Source organism: Colossoma macropomum, unplaced genomic scaffold, assembly GCF_904425465.1.
Source record: "Colossoma macropomum unplaced genomic scaffold, Colossoma_macropomum, whole genome shotgun sequence".
NCBI classification, from domain to species: domain Eukaryota; kingdom Metazoa; phylum Chordata; class Actinopteri; order Characiformes; family Serrasalmidae; genus Colossoma; species Colossoma macropomum.
In genome coordinates, this window is record NW_023494789.1 from 15,642,746 (window position 1) to 15,659,677 (window position 16,932).

Sequence of the window (16,932 nt, forward strand, 5' to 3'; positions counted from 1 at the left end):
ATTAACCAATAAAATCATGTTTAACCTCTATCACCCGCTATCCCCACCTACCATCCAGCAAAACGCTCAGCTGGCTCAGAGACCCTCCCTGATACTGTGTTTCACTCAGAAATATTTCACTCTGTATGGAACAAAAATGTGTTCACATTGACTTTAAAGAGTTAAGGGGGACTTCATCAGTTTTTTTTATTTAATTGTTAAGATGTAAACAAAGTCATTCAGAGTGGTTTGCTGCAAAATGCTCAGTTCTAGAGAAACTTACAAAGATAGAATTGCATCACAGAGGTGGTGAACCAGGCATCCAAAGCATTTAATGCCTCTAAAGGCAACCACACAGAAGGTCATGTCATGAAATAGTTATGAATATGCTGCCTTATAAGTTTTTTATACTTTTTAGATGAGGTTTTTGGCCAAAAACATCTTTTTTAAAAATACATTCATAGTGAAGAGGTACATGCAGTGCTTTCTAAGGCAAAATAATACCCAGAGAAAACAGAATTATTCAGATTTACCTCTATTTCACCATCATAAACATTACATATAAACACTCAGAAGACGTGTAAGTTCACTGGTCATTCTGGATAGTAAATTGTGACCCATGGTTCCCATCACTGCGACTGTAAAGAAATCATTGTCATTAAGTTTCTATACAATGCAGCATTAGACATCATAACACTCTGAATTGCATCTGTTTACATCTCAACAACTGTATTCTGGAAAACTTTGGAAAAATCAGTGGAATTCCCCTTTAAGTTGTAGGAATAATGGGACAAAACAACCTAAAGAGAGGGCAAGGAGCTGCTCTGAACCATTTTGAGACAAAATACAACTTTCTTGGAGATGTACTGGTTATCTTGGCTCAGACATACCAGTAACTCTGAGACTTGTTTTTGGTAGGTGGTCCTATTTTGGCAATATGTTTATTCTATTCATGCAAGACATGGCCAGCCTGTTGTAATCTCATTGTTATTCTGAAATGGAGTCTCTGAGTCTGATGGATAACAGACATTACTGTCAGACGGATGATGGAGTAGAGCAGGCAGCTCAACAGCCTGATCCTCAGCCAGCACCCCACCAGCAGACACTAAAGCCTCTCTCTTTCTCACAGCTGGCTGGCTAGCGTGGACCTGATGATGTCCTCAAGTGTGTCCACCTGCCAAGAAGGAGAGGACGCGTATCAGCACCAATGAATCGCATGAGGCTTCTTCAGATGTGTAAAATGATGCTTGTCAAAGCTCACCTGTGTGCCTGCTCCCACTCCGAGGTTCTCCAGTTTGTAGATGCTGACCTGGCCCTCACTGTCCCCAACCAAGATGCAGTCTGTCCCACTGGCAAACAGCAGAGACGTAAGCTTCACACCCGGACTAGCGACACTCACTATAGTTGGATCCAGACTGCAAGAGGAAAAGTGCAGGGAGTGATAAACAACACGGGAGCAGGAGCAGATTACCTATTTGCCCTGCTGAACATGAGCTCAGCCACTAGGGGGCTTTCATCCAGCACAGATTTACAACAGATTCTAGTAAAATCTAATACACTCGTATTTTTTAAGCAACACTCAATAGTTCAGGATGTTCACATGCTGCTCTTTTCAGAACAGGTTGACATTAATGACAGGTTTGAGTCACTTACTCACATGAATGTGAGCTATCAAGTTATAAAGATTGAATCTGAGCAAAAATTCGGAATTGAAAAATGGTGCTTGTAATTTGAACGTAGATCAATTTAATCTATGGTTAGTAAAAAATGTATACAAGAGAAAACACTGAACTTAATAATCGGCAGAATATCACAAACTAATTAACTACACATGAACCTTGAATGCTACATGGAAAAATTATAACTAGGGACACATCGTGACCACTTTTCCCTTCCAATATCGATTCCTTAAGTATCTGCCGATAGCAAGTACCAATACCGATACTAACTTCAACCTAATCACTCGACAGGTGCCAATAAATCCTAAAATTTATAAAATTCCACTTTTTAAATACTGTATTTTAGTAAAAGCAGTGTTTTGTGTCTCAAATAAAAAAATGCTGATCTTGAACAAATCGCATTCAGTAAAATAATTCTGGGGTACCTGCAAATGACAGAAAGAAACTCTGGGACATGAGATCAACTTTCCAATAGAGAGAAAAATGGATAAGCAACATTTCGGTTTCCACCCAAATGGAGATAATATTAACAGCGTTACATGCTGTGTAAAATATGGATATCATTATACATTATTAAGTAATATTAGATGCAGGCCCAGTTTGGTGCCAATATGGTAATTATATTACAGTCTGGGAAAATGCAAGCTACAGGGTAACGATCTGTAACACTCACACATGGAACCTCGTAAATTAATTTGGATCCCGATCATATAATTTATCGCAGCTCTGCAGACAATAATAGTTGAAATTTACATTAGTGTCCAAGCTTAGTGATCACCAAATGATATAACACTGATTTCCTTAAACACTCAGAATAGATGTGTAATATAAAGTTTGTGCCCAGTTGTTCAAGATTATTAATGGGGGACTAAACTAAAAACACAGAGAATGAGCAAGTTCTTACATGCTGGCTCCCAGGTCCCAGATCTCCACCCTGCCCTCGTTTACTGCCCCAAACACAGTGGCCCACCGCGGGGACCACATGACATCATGGACAGCTTTCTGTGTGGAGGTGAAGGCCAGAACAGGTGTGAGGAGATCTTGCCTCCAAAGTTGAATGGTCCAGTCTGCAGAACAGCTTAGGAAGACATCTGGACAGAAGGGTGACCAGGTGACCTTATAGATGGGACCCTAAATAAATGAAAAAAAAAACATATAAAAGGAGCTTCTCTAATAATGAAAAATAATCTTTTCAAATGTTTTCAGGAGCCCCAATAATAACTGCTGTGATTAGACCAATATTTGGTAGCCAACAAGACACCTCTGAACAAAAACAACACATCCACTACAATGTAAACTGTTCAAAATGGCCACTTTATTAGAAATCCCCATCTAGCAAGACTTTGCTGGTGTTCAGATAGAGACTGTTGCTGTAGAGTTTGTTAGCCATCATCATTAGTCTCTGTCTGATGACAAAACCTCTTTTCGCTGGGTATTTTTGGCTGATGGACCACTATAAACCTAGCAGTGACACTGATACGTGTAAAAGTGTATGCACTTTTGTTAAAATGTTAAAATGGATGGTGAATGTATTTATTAACATACTACATAAATATATACTTTATAATAGTATATACACTATATCATCTCACATTTGAAAACGAAGATAATTAGTTTATGAGTTCAAACAAAAAGTATAATACTCAGAGATTTGATTTGATAAACCCCACTGTGTTCATCTAACCAGGCTAGGAGGCTGTGCGCGTTATAGAAACCTACTCTGTGTGCTGTGTACGTCTCCAAGAATTGCTCATTGTATGAACAGGAGCACTTGTGAATATGTCCCTCTTCTGTTCCACTCAAATAGATATTTGAGTCCTGATAAATAGAAATATGCAAAACCAGTGAAAATATGTTCAAGTGCAGGCTGGTTTAAAGGGAAATTCCACCTATTTTTCAATATTTCGGATTAATGAAATTGTTAGTGTAATGTAAATACAATCATTCAGAGAGTTTTTACTGGATGTGAAATATCTGAAGGGTTTAAAGCCTCTAAAAGCGAGAACCACTATTTCACCATTATGAACATTACATATAAGAACTCAGAACACTCAGAAGAGTCACTGGTCACTTTGGATAGTAAGTAAAATGGCTATATCTGTGTTATAGATATTATGACCCCGGGTCACCCCCTTGACCATCATGGTGAAGAAATGTGTCAGTTAGCTTCTCTACAATGAACCATTTCTCATCAACCCACTCTGAATGACTTTGTTTACATCTCAACAATTGAATTACATGGAAATAAAAAAGCATGTGGAATTCCCCTTCAACAGCAAACTTGGTGAATGTGTGATCCAATGCAAAGCTCCTAACATTACGATGGAAAGCGAAACACAGTCCAGGCGCCTGGCGAGAAATCAGAGCCTCACTCTTCCTCTCTCTTTCTCCCAGCAGTTTCTTGTCATTTCTCATCCTCTTCAGCTTCATCAGATCTGATTCAAATAAAATCACATAAGAGATACACACAGCTGTATCTAGCATGCCATAAACTAATCATTATTTTTGACAGTATTTTTACATTTTAAAGTTCTTAACCTCTTAAAATCCCAGGCTTGTTGCAAACCAGGCTTATTATTCAGTAACTACTGGGACTTCACTTCCAAATGGCTGAGCTGTTCTTAGGTTATAGAAGGGTGTAATAAAACTCTGGGCCTGCCAGTGGGGCCTGGCCATTTAAGGGGCTTAAATTTTGATAAGTGAAGTTCTAAACAGATCTTTCACAGCACTGGCGAGAGTCTCATCAAGTAAAGCTGCTTTGTAACAATGTGCCTGTTCAAAATGCCCCATATAAATAAAACATTGCATGAATTAATCCTTGATATTAATAGGGAACAAACCGAATCCTGATCCAGAAATTTTTTTTATGTATCACTGATAAAACACATTCGGAATTCACCGATGCAGTCCAGGCCTTTGCGCAGGAACCATTTGCTGATCCTCCCATCAGCAGCGACAGAGATCAGTGTCTCTCCTTTATATTCTCCTGAAGGCCCCCGCTCGTGATCTATCCACTTCACCTGCCACACCGGACCCGTGTGTTTGTAGGCACAGTCACTGCAAAAGAGCATGAAACAAACAAGGCTATCTTCATTCATTCAGGTTATCTTCAGCCTAGGCTGTGTGCCGTCGCATGTGTAGAAGTGCTAAAAAGCCAACATGTACTGTTTGTGCAGAACCCTTTAATCAACACAGATATTTATAGTTACGTAATCTCTGCACGATTGATCTGTTTATTTTTCTAGAATAGCAAATAACATCCCAAAGCACAACATTAGTCAAGTGATCAGTGCTTTTTACCAGCTGTATGCCACAATATTGCACTGTGTTTACTATGCGCCACTGTGCACACTATAATTTATCCAGGGATGTATAAACACAGTGGAAACAGTAAACATTTGAGCTGCTGTAGCAAATGCCTCCAAACACATGGGAATGCATGGGAAACAGGAAACTATAATGTTTTTGGTTGGAAAGTTTCATGTGATTCAAATCATGAAAAACAGTTCAGTGACGTCTTTGTAAGTCTGATCAGATGTAGCCTTTGTGAATCTTTTTACCTCCAGTGTGTGGTTTTTCCCAGTTAAAAACATTTCTTGTTGTAGTGTTGATCTGCTTGAAAAAATAATCTTTCATTTTCATTTAATTTCATTAGATTTTTACAGTACTGTTCAACGTTTGGAGACCACCCTTCATTAAGTACAAGTTATACATTTTCCAAGAGATCCTTCAAAGAAATAAGATAAGCATAAGGAAAACTGGAGTTATTTTTTTTAAATATATAAAGAAAATGGGAAAATGGGATAGAACTTAAAGCCTTCAAGCTCCACTCCACTCCACAGGTGTTTCTGTCCATCCTTCAACTGTGAGAAGACAGCTTAACACTATAGGTCTGAAAGGATGTGTAGCTGGTGGCCACCTCAGAAACCAGACCTCAACATTGCAGAATGTGTTTGGGATTACCTGGACTATGAAAAACCAAGCAACTTCTAAGACTGAGCTTTGGAGGTGTGGAAAAGTAGCCCTGCAGATTTCTTTGAAAGCACTGAAACTCTCCTGAAAATAACATAAGCCGTATTAAAGGCAAAGAGTGGACAGACAAAATACTGAAAAAAGCTGATATTATATTTAGTTGTTCAGGCTTCGGTGTAATTTTCTGTTAAATATATGTTCTGTTTTTTTTTCCTCATGCTGTAAAATGAAAAGCCATTTTGACTGGAAATGAAATAAATCAAAGGTGATCTCCAACATTTGCAGAGTACTGTATGTCAATCTATAACATGCATATACTGACAAGTCCATTTAAGCAATCACAGTGACTTTTTCACTCCAGATGAAGAACGAGGCAAAAGTGCTTATAGTGCCACCTGCTGTCGATGACTGGTGTTTTCTCTCTGCTCTGTACATTGTAGATGGCGATGCTGCCATCATGCATGCCCACTGCCAACTGATTGGCATTCGAGGCTGAGAAGTCCAGGGACGTAACACCACTCTCGCAGAGAAAGATCCGCTCAGGCCACTAGAATACACACCAATACACACACACACACACACAAACACACACAAAGTGATATTCATTTATAGTAACATTTAGAGAGAGATAAACAAGCTGGTGAGAGCAGATTTTCTGCACTATTTGTGACTGATCAACTGGATGTGAACCGTACAGTAGGGTTCTTCAGAGACCAGCAGCAGACAAGTCCAGATTTCTGATCTTTGAAGTCAAACTGTCCGTATCCCACAGCTAGAAGGTCCTGCAGAAGAGCATCAGACAAAAGGCTGTTCATCATATAGTCTTGTACCATATGGCCCCACTGACTGTTCTCAGATAAACAGATTGTTCTGTTTTATGTTGTTCATAATAATATTGATTAGATTTTACAGGAAAAGACAGAGAACAGTGCAATCAGTGTGTGACGTGGTGAGCAGTTACTGGATTTTTCTTGTTCCAGGCCATGCTGCTGACGTTGCGACCCATAGTGAGCTCACAGCTGAAGGCCCATAGGCGCTCCAGGGCTGGGCTGAGAGAACTTTCCTCCTGGCCCTCTGTCTCAATCGCTGCACTGTCTGGATCTGCACATTCAGATTTACACCTTCGAAATTGTAATTAACAAATGTATCACACATCAAAACATTAAACACAATATCCAGAGTGGCAATAGAAGATAAAGCACAGTTTCCTCTCTAGCATCTGTAATAAGTAGTCTTGTTGACAAGCAGTCATGCTATTTGATGCAAGAACTGATTTGGGACACACCAAGCTTTTGGGAGGATTTTTATCGTTTTTATGAGATTTTGCTCACAAAAATTTCATTGTTCTAACTGATCATAACTGATTCTAACATTTTAAATTTGATGTAGTTGAATCCCCACCACCAGATTGATGCCTCATGATTAAAGGTTAACCGGTCATGATTATTTTGACCAATTCTGAGTCATTCTTCACAGCAATATGGGCAGATTTTTTTGCCTAATTTTTTTTAGCCTTTTTAACCTAAAGCTCACACTGTGTGGACTAAACACAAGACAAATAATCTTATTTGCTCTTTAATGTGCCAAGCTAGCATTTTAAATTATTAACATAAAATCAGTTGCTCATTCCAATAGTATGGAATCAAACCAAGTGCTACACTGAAATCATAAGGCAAGTGGCTATTTAGCACAATGAATTATACATAATGATGCTGATTACCTGTCAGTATTGGCAGCAGTCTGTAGGCAGCGAGCTTGGGCTGGTAGATGTTCTCCAGAATCGTCCGCTCCATAACCAGCAGATCCTGCAGGAACTTCTCAGACTGTAGGACCAGCTCGGGGTCAGGCTTGTCCTCCACTTCAACCACAAAGGCCTCCATCTCTATTCTGGAGCTGGTGGTACTGGCTAAATGCAGATGATGGAGTAAGATCAGTATCAATTTGTACCATCTTATCATAATTCAACTGTGACTCAGTGAACTAATCATTTTAAAAAACGTTTGTGTGAACTGTGGAAGTCTATAAGATCTGACTCTACTGCATTTCAGTGAGGTACAGTTGCCAAACTTACTTATGCTGTTGGCACTGACTCCAGACGTGGTTCTGTCTAGACGTCTGGTTGAATCTAGGCGATGAATTGAGGAGATCTGTGGGATGGTGGGCCTCTCTCCATCTGAAGAAATGGGCTCTCCTGCCTCGCTGCCACTCACACACGAGTCATACATGTCCCAAATGGTGGCTGTGGTAGCTGCAGACAATTTTTAAAGTAATCTCCCACAATAAATAGTGTTTTTTTAAGAATACATTATAAATGCATCCATACATAAAATCAGATGTAAAGTGATCAGGAAATGCAGCATGAAACAGTTTAGAAATTCAAATAGATCTTGATGACCATTAAAAAATGCGGGTACATGAGTTAACCTGCCTTTTTCCACCATGGTGATGCTGTCAGTCTGGATCTCTTTAGCTTTGGGTGCCCCGTTAAATGTCTGCATTGAGCGTTCCACGTATTTATCATTGCCCAGTCTGCTTTTGCAAAGTTCTGTATATGCATTGTTCCTCTCTCTTCCGGCACAAAGAAGGAACCAAATTAGACATGAAAATTATATTATATATGTAAAACAAGTTTTATAATAAATATAAAAATCCACAGAAAGACAGCTGAGTGCTTACAGCCAAACAATTTCTGTAATGTCAGCAAGGTTTATTGAAAAGCAAATACAGCAATAATAATAAGTAATACAAGTTCTGACAACATACCTTATCTTGTTTAATAATTTGTATGGTTATATATATAATCAAGGATGTTATGAGCTTTTACTTGACTATTTCAGCTTCATCTGAGTCTACAGACACAGACACTGCAGGCATGTCCAGCAGCCAGATGGTTTCTGTCTCAGTGAGGTAGCAATCCACCATACTGTCCAGCATGTGCTCTTTGATTTGCTCCTTCGTCTCCTCTCTCCAAACCTGGACATCTGTATTCAACAAGCATGAGTCAGTTTAACTGTTTCATATGAAGTGGGTGTGGATTAAAATGCATTAATAATGATTAGTGTGCTATTTTGCTGTGCTTTATAGGTTTCCCTGTGTTTTGTGAGTATTTCTTCAATATCAATAAGAAGTCACAGTTTGAGTTAAATATTTTAGGCTTCACTGAAGAGACATGAGCAAACCTGAGAGACCGACTGAGATATCTCTTTTCAAAGACGGATCCTCAATTTCATCACTGATTGATTCCATTGTAGACTGGCTCGATCTGGACACAGAGCTGCTGCCAAAAATGGACCTAAAATAGCAAATCATTCATGACTTTCATCCTCACCTAGTGCTCTTCTTCTTCCCGACATAATCAACACTGACATAAATAGAGTGAGCTTATTTGCAATAGGGAAAAGTAAACAATACCTATCAGGTTAATCTGTTTAACACTTATCATTTACCGTGTAAAGGGTGCTGCGAAGCTCGCGTTAGTGGTTTGGAAAGCTGTGGATAAGAAGTCAGAGATGGTCCCCCCTGATGTGTCATGAGGTGCGAAGATTTTGCTCTGTTTGGTTAGTACAGCTCCAGGTTCTGGCTGGTACAGAGGCTGAGGTGTGACATCCTTCCCTGCTTCATCCAAAACCTGAGTAGAAAGAACGGCATTATTAGACGCAATAGTGACTGAACAACTTGGGTCACAGTTTATGCTGTGAATGATCAGTGATGGCTGTTACCTGTACAATGTGTTTAGGAGTTTGAGCAGAGCTTTTATCCAAAACCTTACTATCCCCTGCTAAACTGAAGCTCTTTCGGCTTACAGAGGCGTTGACACTCCGTGTAGCACTTAAGTTTGGTTTTAGTATTCCTGAAGATGAGTGGTTCATCCTGCCTGATGACCTGGGGAGAGGGAACGATATTTGACCAGTACAGCAAAATTACTAAGCTATGTTATAAAGGAACTGCTGAAATTATAACATAAAGCAATAACACAATGTCATGTCAGTAATACAGTGAAATAAAACATTTCCTAAGAAAACTGTGAGATCTAGCTAGTCATAAACGATGGATGTTGGTGTTCGCTGACCTACAGCAAGTATGTCCGGTGTTCTAATAATTTGTCCTATTCGTTGAGCAGCCTTACCGATATCATTAGAATAGTGTCTTATTCTAACTCAATGTCTCAAATGTTTTATTGCGTTTTTAATATTTATTCAGTACAGCCTAAGCTTACTATTATTACTTAGCCCCTGATAAGATGATTTAGGCTATCAAAATATCCTAATTACTATTTTAGGTAGACAACATTTTCTGATTTATTTATGTTTGACAAATTTTCATATCATCCTGTAATATTCTGTACGCATATATAGTTATAATAAGTCTCCTCAGACCAGCATTTGTATAGACATTTACATGTGCATATGTACAAATATTCACACTGGCTCTGCAATGTTCTTTCTTATTCTCTATTTATTGTATTCTTATTTTATTTTTCCTTCAGTTAAATAGTTGCTAATAGTCTGTGTGCTTGTCTGCTCTGCTCAGTATGTTACATGTCATACACTAAGACTAATTCCTTGTAAGTGTAACATACTTGCCGAAATTAAGAGATTCTGAATTTTTTTTATTCTGAAAACATTTGATTTGATTTTATTCATGAAATACATTTCAATGCTGGTAGCACTTTCTGATAGTGATTTAGTCTGTGAAAATATCCTGTCTACAGTTTTATGTAAGGAGCTGTCTGTAAATATGTGTTACATTCTTTAAATAGATGGCTCTTCAAAGGTTCTTTAGTAAAGACAAAGGTTCTATAGAACCATGAACACTCAAAGAACCGTTTGCATGCCTAAATGGTACTTGAATGGTGAAATGGTCCTTCAGATTGTTGAAGAATGTGTTGTATGTGGTTCTATATAGAACCCAAAAAGGGTAATTCTATTGTTTACAATCTTGACAACGTAACGATAGCACAACCCTTTTTGGTGCTATAAAGAACCATGTGCAACCATGTAGAACCATAGGCAACACATACTTCATTCATCTGAACCATGTTATGCAAAGAACCATTTAAGCATGCTAATAGTTCTTCGAGTGTTTATGGTTCTATACAAAACTGCCTTTACTAAAGAACCCTTGAAGAACCATCGTTTTAGTGGCGTACGGTGGGTTTTTTCGACAAGGTGGCATAACTCGTCAGAACAGCGGGGAATTTGGTCAGTAATATAAAGTAACTCACGTGGTCACTTTCAGAGTAGGTCTGGTGTGCTTTGCCGTGGAGCTGGACATGTTTACTGAAGACAGAGCAGAACTACAGTTAATAAAACAGTAACGTTAAATCTACAGGCGGCTCCTCCAGCGCGTCCTCACGAATCAGGTCCTGAAGGAGCTTGTTTAATGTAACCATGGTAACAGATCCCGCCCACCAGTTAAAAGTCCAACGGTTTTCCTCAAAAACTATTTATTGATTTATAAAACGATTTTACCTTCCATAGACTTACAATGAGACAAAAAACTACTCCAAAAACAGAGACACTATATTATTCAATAACTGTTTCCAGTTTATTGGAATAATAAGAGGTTATTTCCATTCCTCATGGTAAGGACTGATATAGAGCAGAGCATCTGATCTTGTAGCCATGTTAGCTTGTTAGCTAGTAACTGACCTGGGACTGTTTTTACTAATGGCACGTTTAAATGTTGTGAGTGAGGTTAGTGAAGCGTTTGTATCACCCTCGTCGCTCTGCTCCCTCTCAGAGGAGCACGAGCAGCACAGACACTGTACAAGACATCAAGCTAACAGGAAAATAACCATTTCACACTAATCATTCTAAGCTCACTCAGTAATCTGAGGACATGATGCTGCTGAGCCCTTTTTACACATTTAAAACACATGCAGTACAGGGTTAAGGCAATAGAGTACAGGATCTGCCTAAACAAACAAACAAACAAATTAATTAATTAATTAATAAAATGACTTACCAAATAATTAGAAGCATAAAAATAACACACATCTTCAAAAAATATATGTATTTTTTTGTTTTATTTATATTCGAAACTACATATATTTGTATTGCTCACTTTATTTATTTCTTTATATCTTGTACTAATTTGTTTATGTATTTATAGCTTTCTGTGTGTATTCATTTAATTTTAGTAATTATTAAGTAATTCTATTTTAATTTAATTTTTCAGTCCTGATACTTAGATAGAAACGTACACAATACAGAAATAAGACATTATATGAGTGTAATACAAGACATTTTAGAAGTGCAATATTCATTTAAATAAGATTTTACATATTATAAGATAGCATACATCTGAAGTGAAGTCATAAAACGACAATCATCCAAAGGGCATTGCATGAAGGAGCGGTAGTTTTCCAAGGGGGTGATTTCTGTTGTTTTTGACACCACCTTGCATATGAGATCTCCCTTAAATCCTGCCTCTGTTCACTCATCTGTGCCTATCCTGGACTAAAAGTTCAGCACAGTGGGGTTATTTCTCTAAACAGACAGTTTATGTGTCAATCGATTTTATACTAATGCAAAAGCTTTCAAATATAGTTTTTAATGTACATTTTTACTGGTTTTCACTGTAGAAATCATAAAGACCCCCCCCCCTTTTTTTTTAAAGGATCGGTATCAGTGATGATATGTGGATATTAGATTTGCTATTTCTTGGTATCGGATTGAATATGTGAATATATCTTCAAACATTAAAAAATGTAATATATATATATGACCCTCAGCTATAAATGAATGGAAGAATGTGCTCAGGTTTACACTCCCGACCGCTAGGTGGCAGGATGAATCGTGGGAGCTAAATGTACTCCAGTGCGCAGTTCCCCTGAAGAAGACTGTCTTTAGCTGTCATGTGTGTTCATTTCAACCCGCTGTCTGTCTGTCTGCGTTATCCGTACACATTTAGGGCTTTGTGCCTGAGGAGTCCAGGTCTCTGCAGATAAATAAGAGCTACCAAATTGGTTTCTACACGGTAGGTTGTTGTTGTTGAAGCGTGTTTGAGCGTCCTGTGCTGGTGTTCACTTTCCTCTGAGCTAAACTACACGGAGAGCTCGGCGCTAAGTGTGACTGACAGACTGAATCAGCTCCACTACACAGAGTTATTCTTCTCTCTGTATGACTGACCTCCTTTTTGTAATACTGTCATTCACACAATGCTTATTACAGCTGTTGAAGCGCACTTATATCAGTCCACCCTCTTTTGCTGACCTTCAACAGTACTGTTAAAATAATCTCTCACAGAGACATGAATGTCAGATCAGTGTCGGTATCAGCTTTTACTGAAGGTTTCGATATCGGAGCTGGTATCGGGGAAAAAAGAAGTGGTATTGTGCCATCTCTAATTATTATTATTATTATTATTATTATTATTATTATTATTATTATCATTATCATTATCATTATTATTATTGCAGGGTTGTGGTGATTGTGGTAGGGCTACATTAGACCCAAGAGTGCTCAGAGAGTGATTGTAATGCCTCTGTATTTCTATATTACAATATTATTCATGTTTCTCCTTTAAGAGTTTTCCAGAACTGCAGAATCTACAATGGAGGTGCTGATGCATCTCTGTCACCACAAACTACACACCTTGCTGCCCAGAACCTTGAGCAGGGCATGTAGACGAAACCACCACTGCACACCACAGCCTTCTCACTCAGTCCATGTGCCCTCCAAGCCAGTCGCTCCGACACCATTGGTGTCCCGTCTCTTCCAGCCCTCAAACCTTCGCGAAGGCCAGGAAGGGGGGGACATGACATGCCGCAGCCAGAGACTGATGCTGCAGGCTGGCCTCATTCACCCTTCCAACCCAGGCTGCTTCTCCTATCTCCCTGCTGCCCTGCGTTCCATGGAGAAGCTGGTGAGGCTTATTGATGAGGAGATGCAGGCCATTGGAGGACAGAAGGTGGACATGCCAGCGCTGTGCGGAGCGGAGCTGTGGAAGCGTAGTGGACGCTGGGAGCTAATGGGAAAAGAGATGTTCAGGCTGCGAGATCGACACAATATTGACTACTGCCTCGGCCCAACGCATGAGGAGGCGGTCACAGAACTGTTGGCTTCACAGAGTACCCTGTCCTACAGACAGCTTCCACTGCTTCTTTACCAGGTATTTGAAATGGCTTGGCAGATTCTTGGTCTGCACGATTGCATGTTCTATAAACATTTCATATAAAGTAATTGGAAGAAAAGTTTAAGGCTACTTCATAAAATTGTATTTAAAGCAATTTATTTAACAAGAAAGCCATTATTTTCTCAGAAAAGCTCTTACATTATGTATAAAATGTTAATACATAAAATTGTGATTTTATGTCTGGTAGTATGTTAGCTCAACCATTTACAAACCTGGTTAATAAACTCAGTACTTCATTAGGTTCTAATTCTTTAAGTTAAATTAGGTGTGCAGGTGAAAAATTTAATAACTCTGTGCAATGACAGGGTTTCAGACATGAGAGCCATAGTGAGGTCAGGTACTGATGTTGGATATATCTGTTACAAACATGCCTAACCTCTAAAGTGAGATTTCTGGTTTAAAGCCTAGGAACACCCCACCTCCACCCCTTTTGATGGTATATATTAAAGGTGGGGCAAACTTTTGAAAAACTACAACTGCTTTGAGGTGGATTGGGGGGCGCTGTGTTTTGAAAATTTGTGTTAGCTGGGTAATGTAGAAGGAAAGCAGCTGTCACTAAATCATCGTTGTGAAGGAGAGAACAGATTCCTCAAGTGACACAAATGACTCGTCACTTGAGGTAGACAGCAAGCTAAAAGCTAAAGTTAGACAAATTTTTATTCTGTTTTACTGAAAAGATAAAAAAACTTGTCTCTGGTATCCATTTTGTACTGAATAGAGATAGAATCAGTAGCACAGGGTTGGTTGACCACAGGGATTCCCAATGTATTTAAGTAATGCATGCTGTCTGATGTAGTGAGGAAACATTGATGAATGAAAACAATATATAATTGTAAATTCTGTCAAAGCGGCGAGGTTGAAGCACACAATGCTACTCTACAAAATACAGCGTTAAACAACAAATAACATTCAAATCTAGTTTAAGGCCTGAATGCCTCTTTAAAATAGCTGCATTTGCTAATTAAAAAAAGGTGTCGTTATAGCTAGATCTTGTCAGCTTTTATTGTTTTAATGTTGTCTGAACCTTGCATGTGGCTTTGACTGTGATTTGCAGGTCACCCGAAAGTTTCGTGATGAGCAGAAGCCAAAATTTGGGTTGCTGCGGGGCCGTGAATTCTACATGAAGGACATGTACTCATTTGACATTAGCGAAGAGGCTGCTCTCCACACATATCAGTCTGTGTGCCACACTTATGGCCGCCTTTTGGACCGGCTGGGTCTGAAGTGGGTACAGGTGCAGGCTGACACCGGCAACATCGGAGGAACGCTTTCTCATGAATTTCATCTTCCGGCCGATGTAGGAGAAGACCGTTTGCTTATGTGTGGGAATTGTGGCTTCTCTGCTAATGTTGAAACAGTAGAACCAGGACAAGCTGACTGCCCTCAATGCCACACAGCACCTCTGACAGAGTCAAAAGGCATTGAAGTAGGACATACTTTCTACCTTGGAACAAAATATTCCCAAGTGTTTAATGCCACATTTACCAATGCGCAGAACAAGCCTGCAGTGGCAGAGATGGGCTGTTTCGGCCTTGGTGTCACCCGAATCCTCGCCGCCTCCATTGAGGTGCTCTCCTCTGAAGATTCCATTCGTTGGCCTAGGCTGCTCGCTCCTTATCAGGTTTGCGTCCTGCCTCCTAAAAAGGGCAGCAAGGCCAATGAAGCTATACACCTTGCTGAGGAACTTGTCCAGAGATTAGGAAACAGTTTACCAAATCTAAAAGGAGAGGTGGTCCTGGATGATAGGACTCAGCTGACCATTGGGAAGCGGCTGAAGGACGCTAATAGGCTAGGCTACCCGTATGTGGTGGTTGTAGGACAGAAGGCCATGGAGGAGCAGCCAGTGTTTGAGGTAGTGTGTCAGCACAATGGGGAGACTGTGTTTCTCAGCAGAGATGGCCTGCTGGACCTCTTAAGTGGAGTAGAGACAATATAATTTACCTAAACTGAAATACAGTGGGGTGTGTTGCTTTCATGAAAACATACAGTCTGTATGTGTACTAGCAATTAAAATGGGGTATGTAATATTTCAAAGGGACATTTATGTACATACTGGTGATCGTGTACGTAATTGTATGTGCTGATGATGGAGATGTTACATGGACTGCTAAACTTTTAATAAATATGTTCTGTTTCTAACTGTGGAATTTTAAATTGCTTCTCTTTTCCAGTCCTGTAGTCCACCTGCACTGCACAGACTGTTGTTTCCTGCTCTCTCTCTCACCTCTCTGCACTGAGGGAGTATTAAGATTCAGAATGAATAAATATTTTACATATCCATTAACATATAGAAATAAATATGGCAAGGGTGCGCAAAGTTAGCCCGTGAGGATGTTTGATATGGCCCACCAGAAAGTTACCCTACCCTGTTTCACTCACCCAATGAGAGAAAATATATTTTCATAGTGTATGTAACTTATTATATTCTTATTACCTCTTCAGTTGTATGTTGTTTTGTCTTTTTGTCCCTGGGTGCACCACCAGTATTAAAATAATGCATTTGAAAATTACTAGGATTCTTCATGTATGTGTATTCAGTTTTTATCCATTATGTTTTATCATTGTAATATTTTATTTGCTTATTATTTATTAGATTTTTATTTATTTCATATATATAAGGGATGCACAGTAATATCAATTATGAATATGAATATTTTGTCCCAAAAAATTACCGTTGGACAGATTTAGATTTGACTGATATTCAAAATGATATGAGATTTATTGGCTCCAGAACAGCAGAACGTTTACATGATGCTGGACTGCTGCCCTAAAATCTGCATTTTGTTCATTTTAATGCATTTGTAGCGTAATTTCAGTGGCATCTGCAGATATGTACATAAGGGATATCAGAATTGGCCTCCAGTTTCCACCTCAGTGCATGCCTGAAATATAGGTTTTGTCCATAACAGAGTTATCTTTTATGTGTTTCTACTTTCCGGAGAATAATGTTTTCTTTGCTGTGTTAAAAAAGGACAGATATATCAGAAGCATCAGGTATATATATTTTTACATATAAAATGTAGAAGGTTGCGTTATACGTCACATCTCGTAAAGATGCGTTCGAGCGCAGTTTACAAGAGGGGAAAAGTGCCATTTCCCAGTTTATGCCAAACGCAGCATAAATCCTCTACACAAGCTGCCCACTCGGACTGTGGTCTAAGCC

General features: G+C 39.1%; 2 protein-coding genes across 2 annotated transcripts; one reads left to right on the top strand and one right to left on the bottom strand.

Moving 5' to 3' along the window:
• Positions 1–950: 950 nt before the first annotated feature.
• On the bottom strand, positions 951–10,978 carry dnai4 (dynein axonemal intermediate chain 4). Its single transcript, XM_036569531.1, has 17 exons — positions 10,855–10,978; positions 9,350–9,512; positions 9,077–9,258; positions 8,810–8,922; positions 8,455–8,611; positions 8,059–8,198; positions 7,702–7,878; positions 7,351–7,536; positions 6,592–6,731; positions 6,326–6,412; positions 6,026–6,177; positions 4,558–4,715; positions 3,975–4,093; positions 3,378–3,476; positions 2,563–2,789; positions 1,241–1,394; positions 951–1,153 (listed from the first exon to the last, which is right to left on the bottom strand). The coding sequence occupies exons 1-17, from the start codon at positions 10,902–10,904 to the stop codon at positions 1,103–1,105; spliced, it is 2,355 nt and encodes a 784-aa protein (XP_036425424.1). The 5' UTR covers positions 10,905–10,978; the 3' UTR covers positions 951–1,102.
• A 1,491-nt stretch (positions 10,979–12,469) lies between these two features.
• On the top strand, positions 12,470–15,908 carry pars2 (prolyl-tRNA synthetase 2, mitochondrial). The gene is made up of 3 exons (XM_036570260.1): positions 12,470–12,611; positions 13,162–13,745; positions 14,824–15,908. Exons 2-3 carry the CDS (start codon positions 13,188–13,190, stop codon positions 15,703–15,705), a joined length of 1,440 nt encoding a protein of 479 aa, XP_036426153.1. The 5' UTR covers positions 12,470–12,611; positions 13,162–13,187; the 3' UTR covers positions 15,706–15,908.
• The last annotated feature ends 1,024 nt before the right edge of the window (positions 15,909–16,932 follow it).

Excerpts from the sequence above, each read along its gene's own strand:
- dnai4 (XM_036569531.1), bottom strand. The coding sequence starts at position 10,904 with ATGTCCAGCTCCACGGCAAAGCACACCAGACCTACTCTGAAAGTGACC. Across the intron at positions 9,513-10,854 it reads CCTACTCTGAAAGTGACCAC|GTCATCAGGCAGGATGAACC; the intron begins GTGAGTTACTTT and ends CCCTCTCCCCAG. Across the intron at positions 9,259-9,349 it reads CTCCTAAACACATTGTACAG|GTTTTGGATGAAGCAGGGAA; the intron begins GTAACAGCCATC and ends CTTTCTACTCAG.
- pars2 (XM_036570260.1), top strand. The coding sequence starts at position 13,188 with ATGGAGGTGCTGATGCATCTCTGTCACCACAAACTACACACCTTGCTG. Across the intron at positions 13,746-14,823 it reads TTCCACTGCTTCTTTACCAG|GTCACCCGAAAGTTTCGTGA; the intron begins GTATTTGAAATG and ends TGTGATTTGCAG.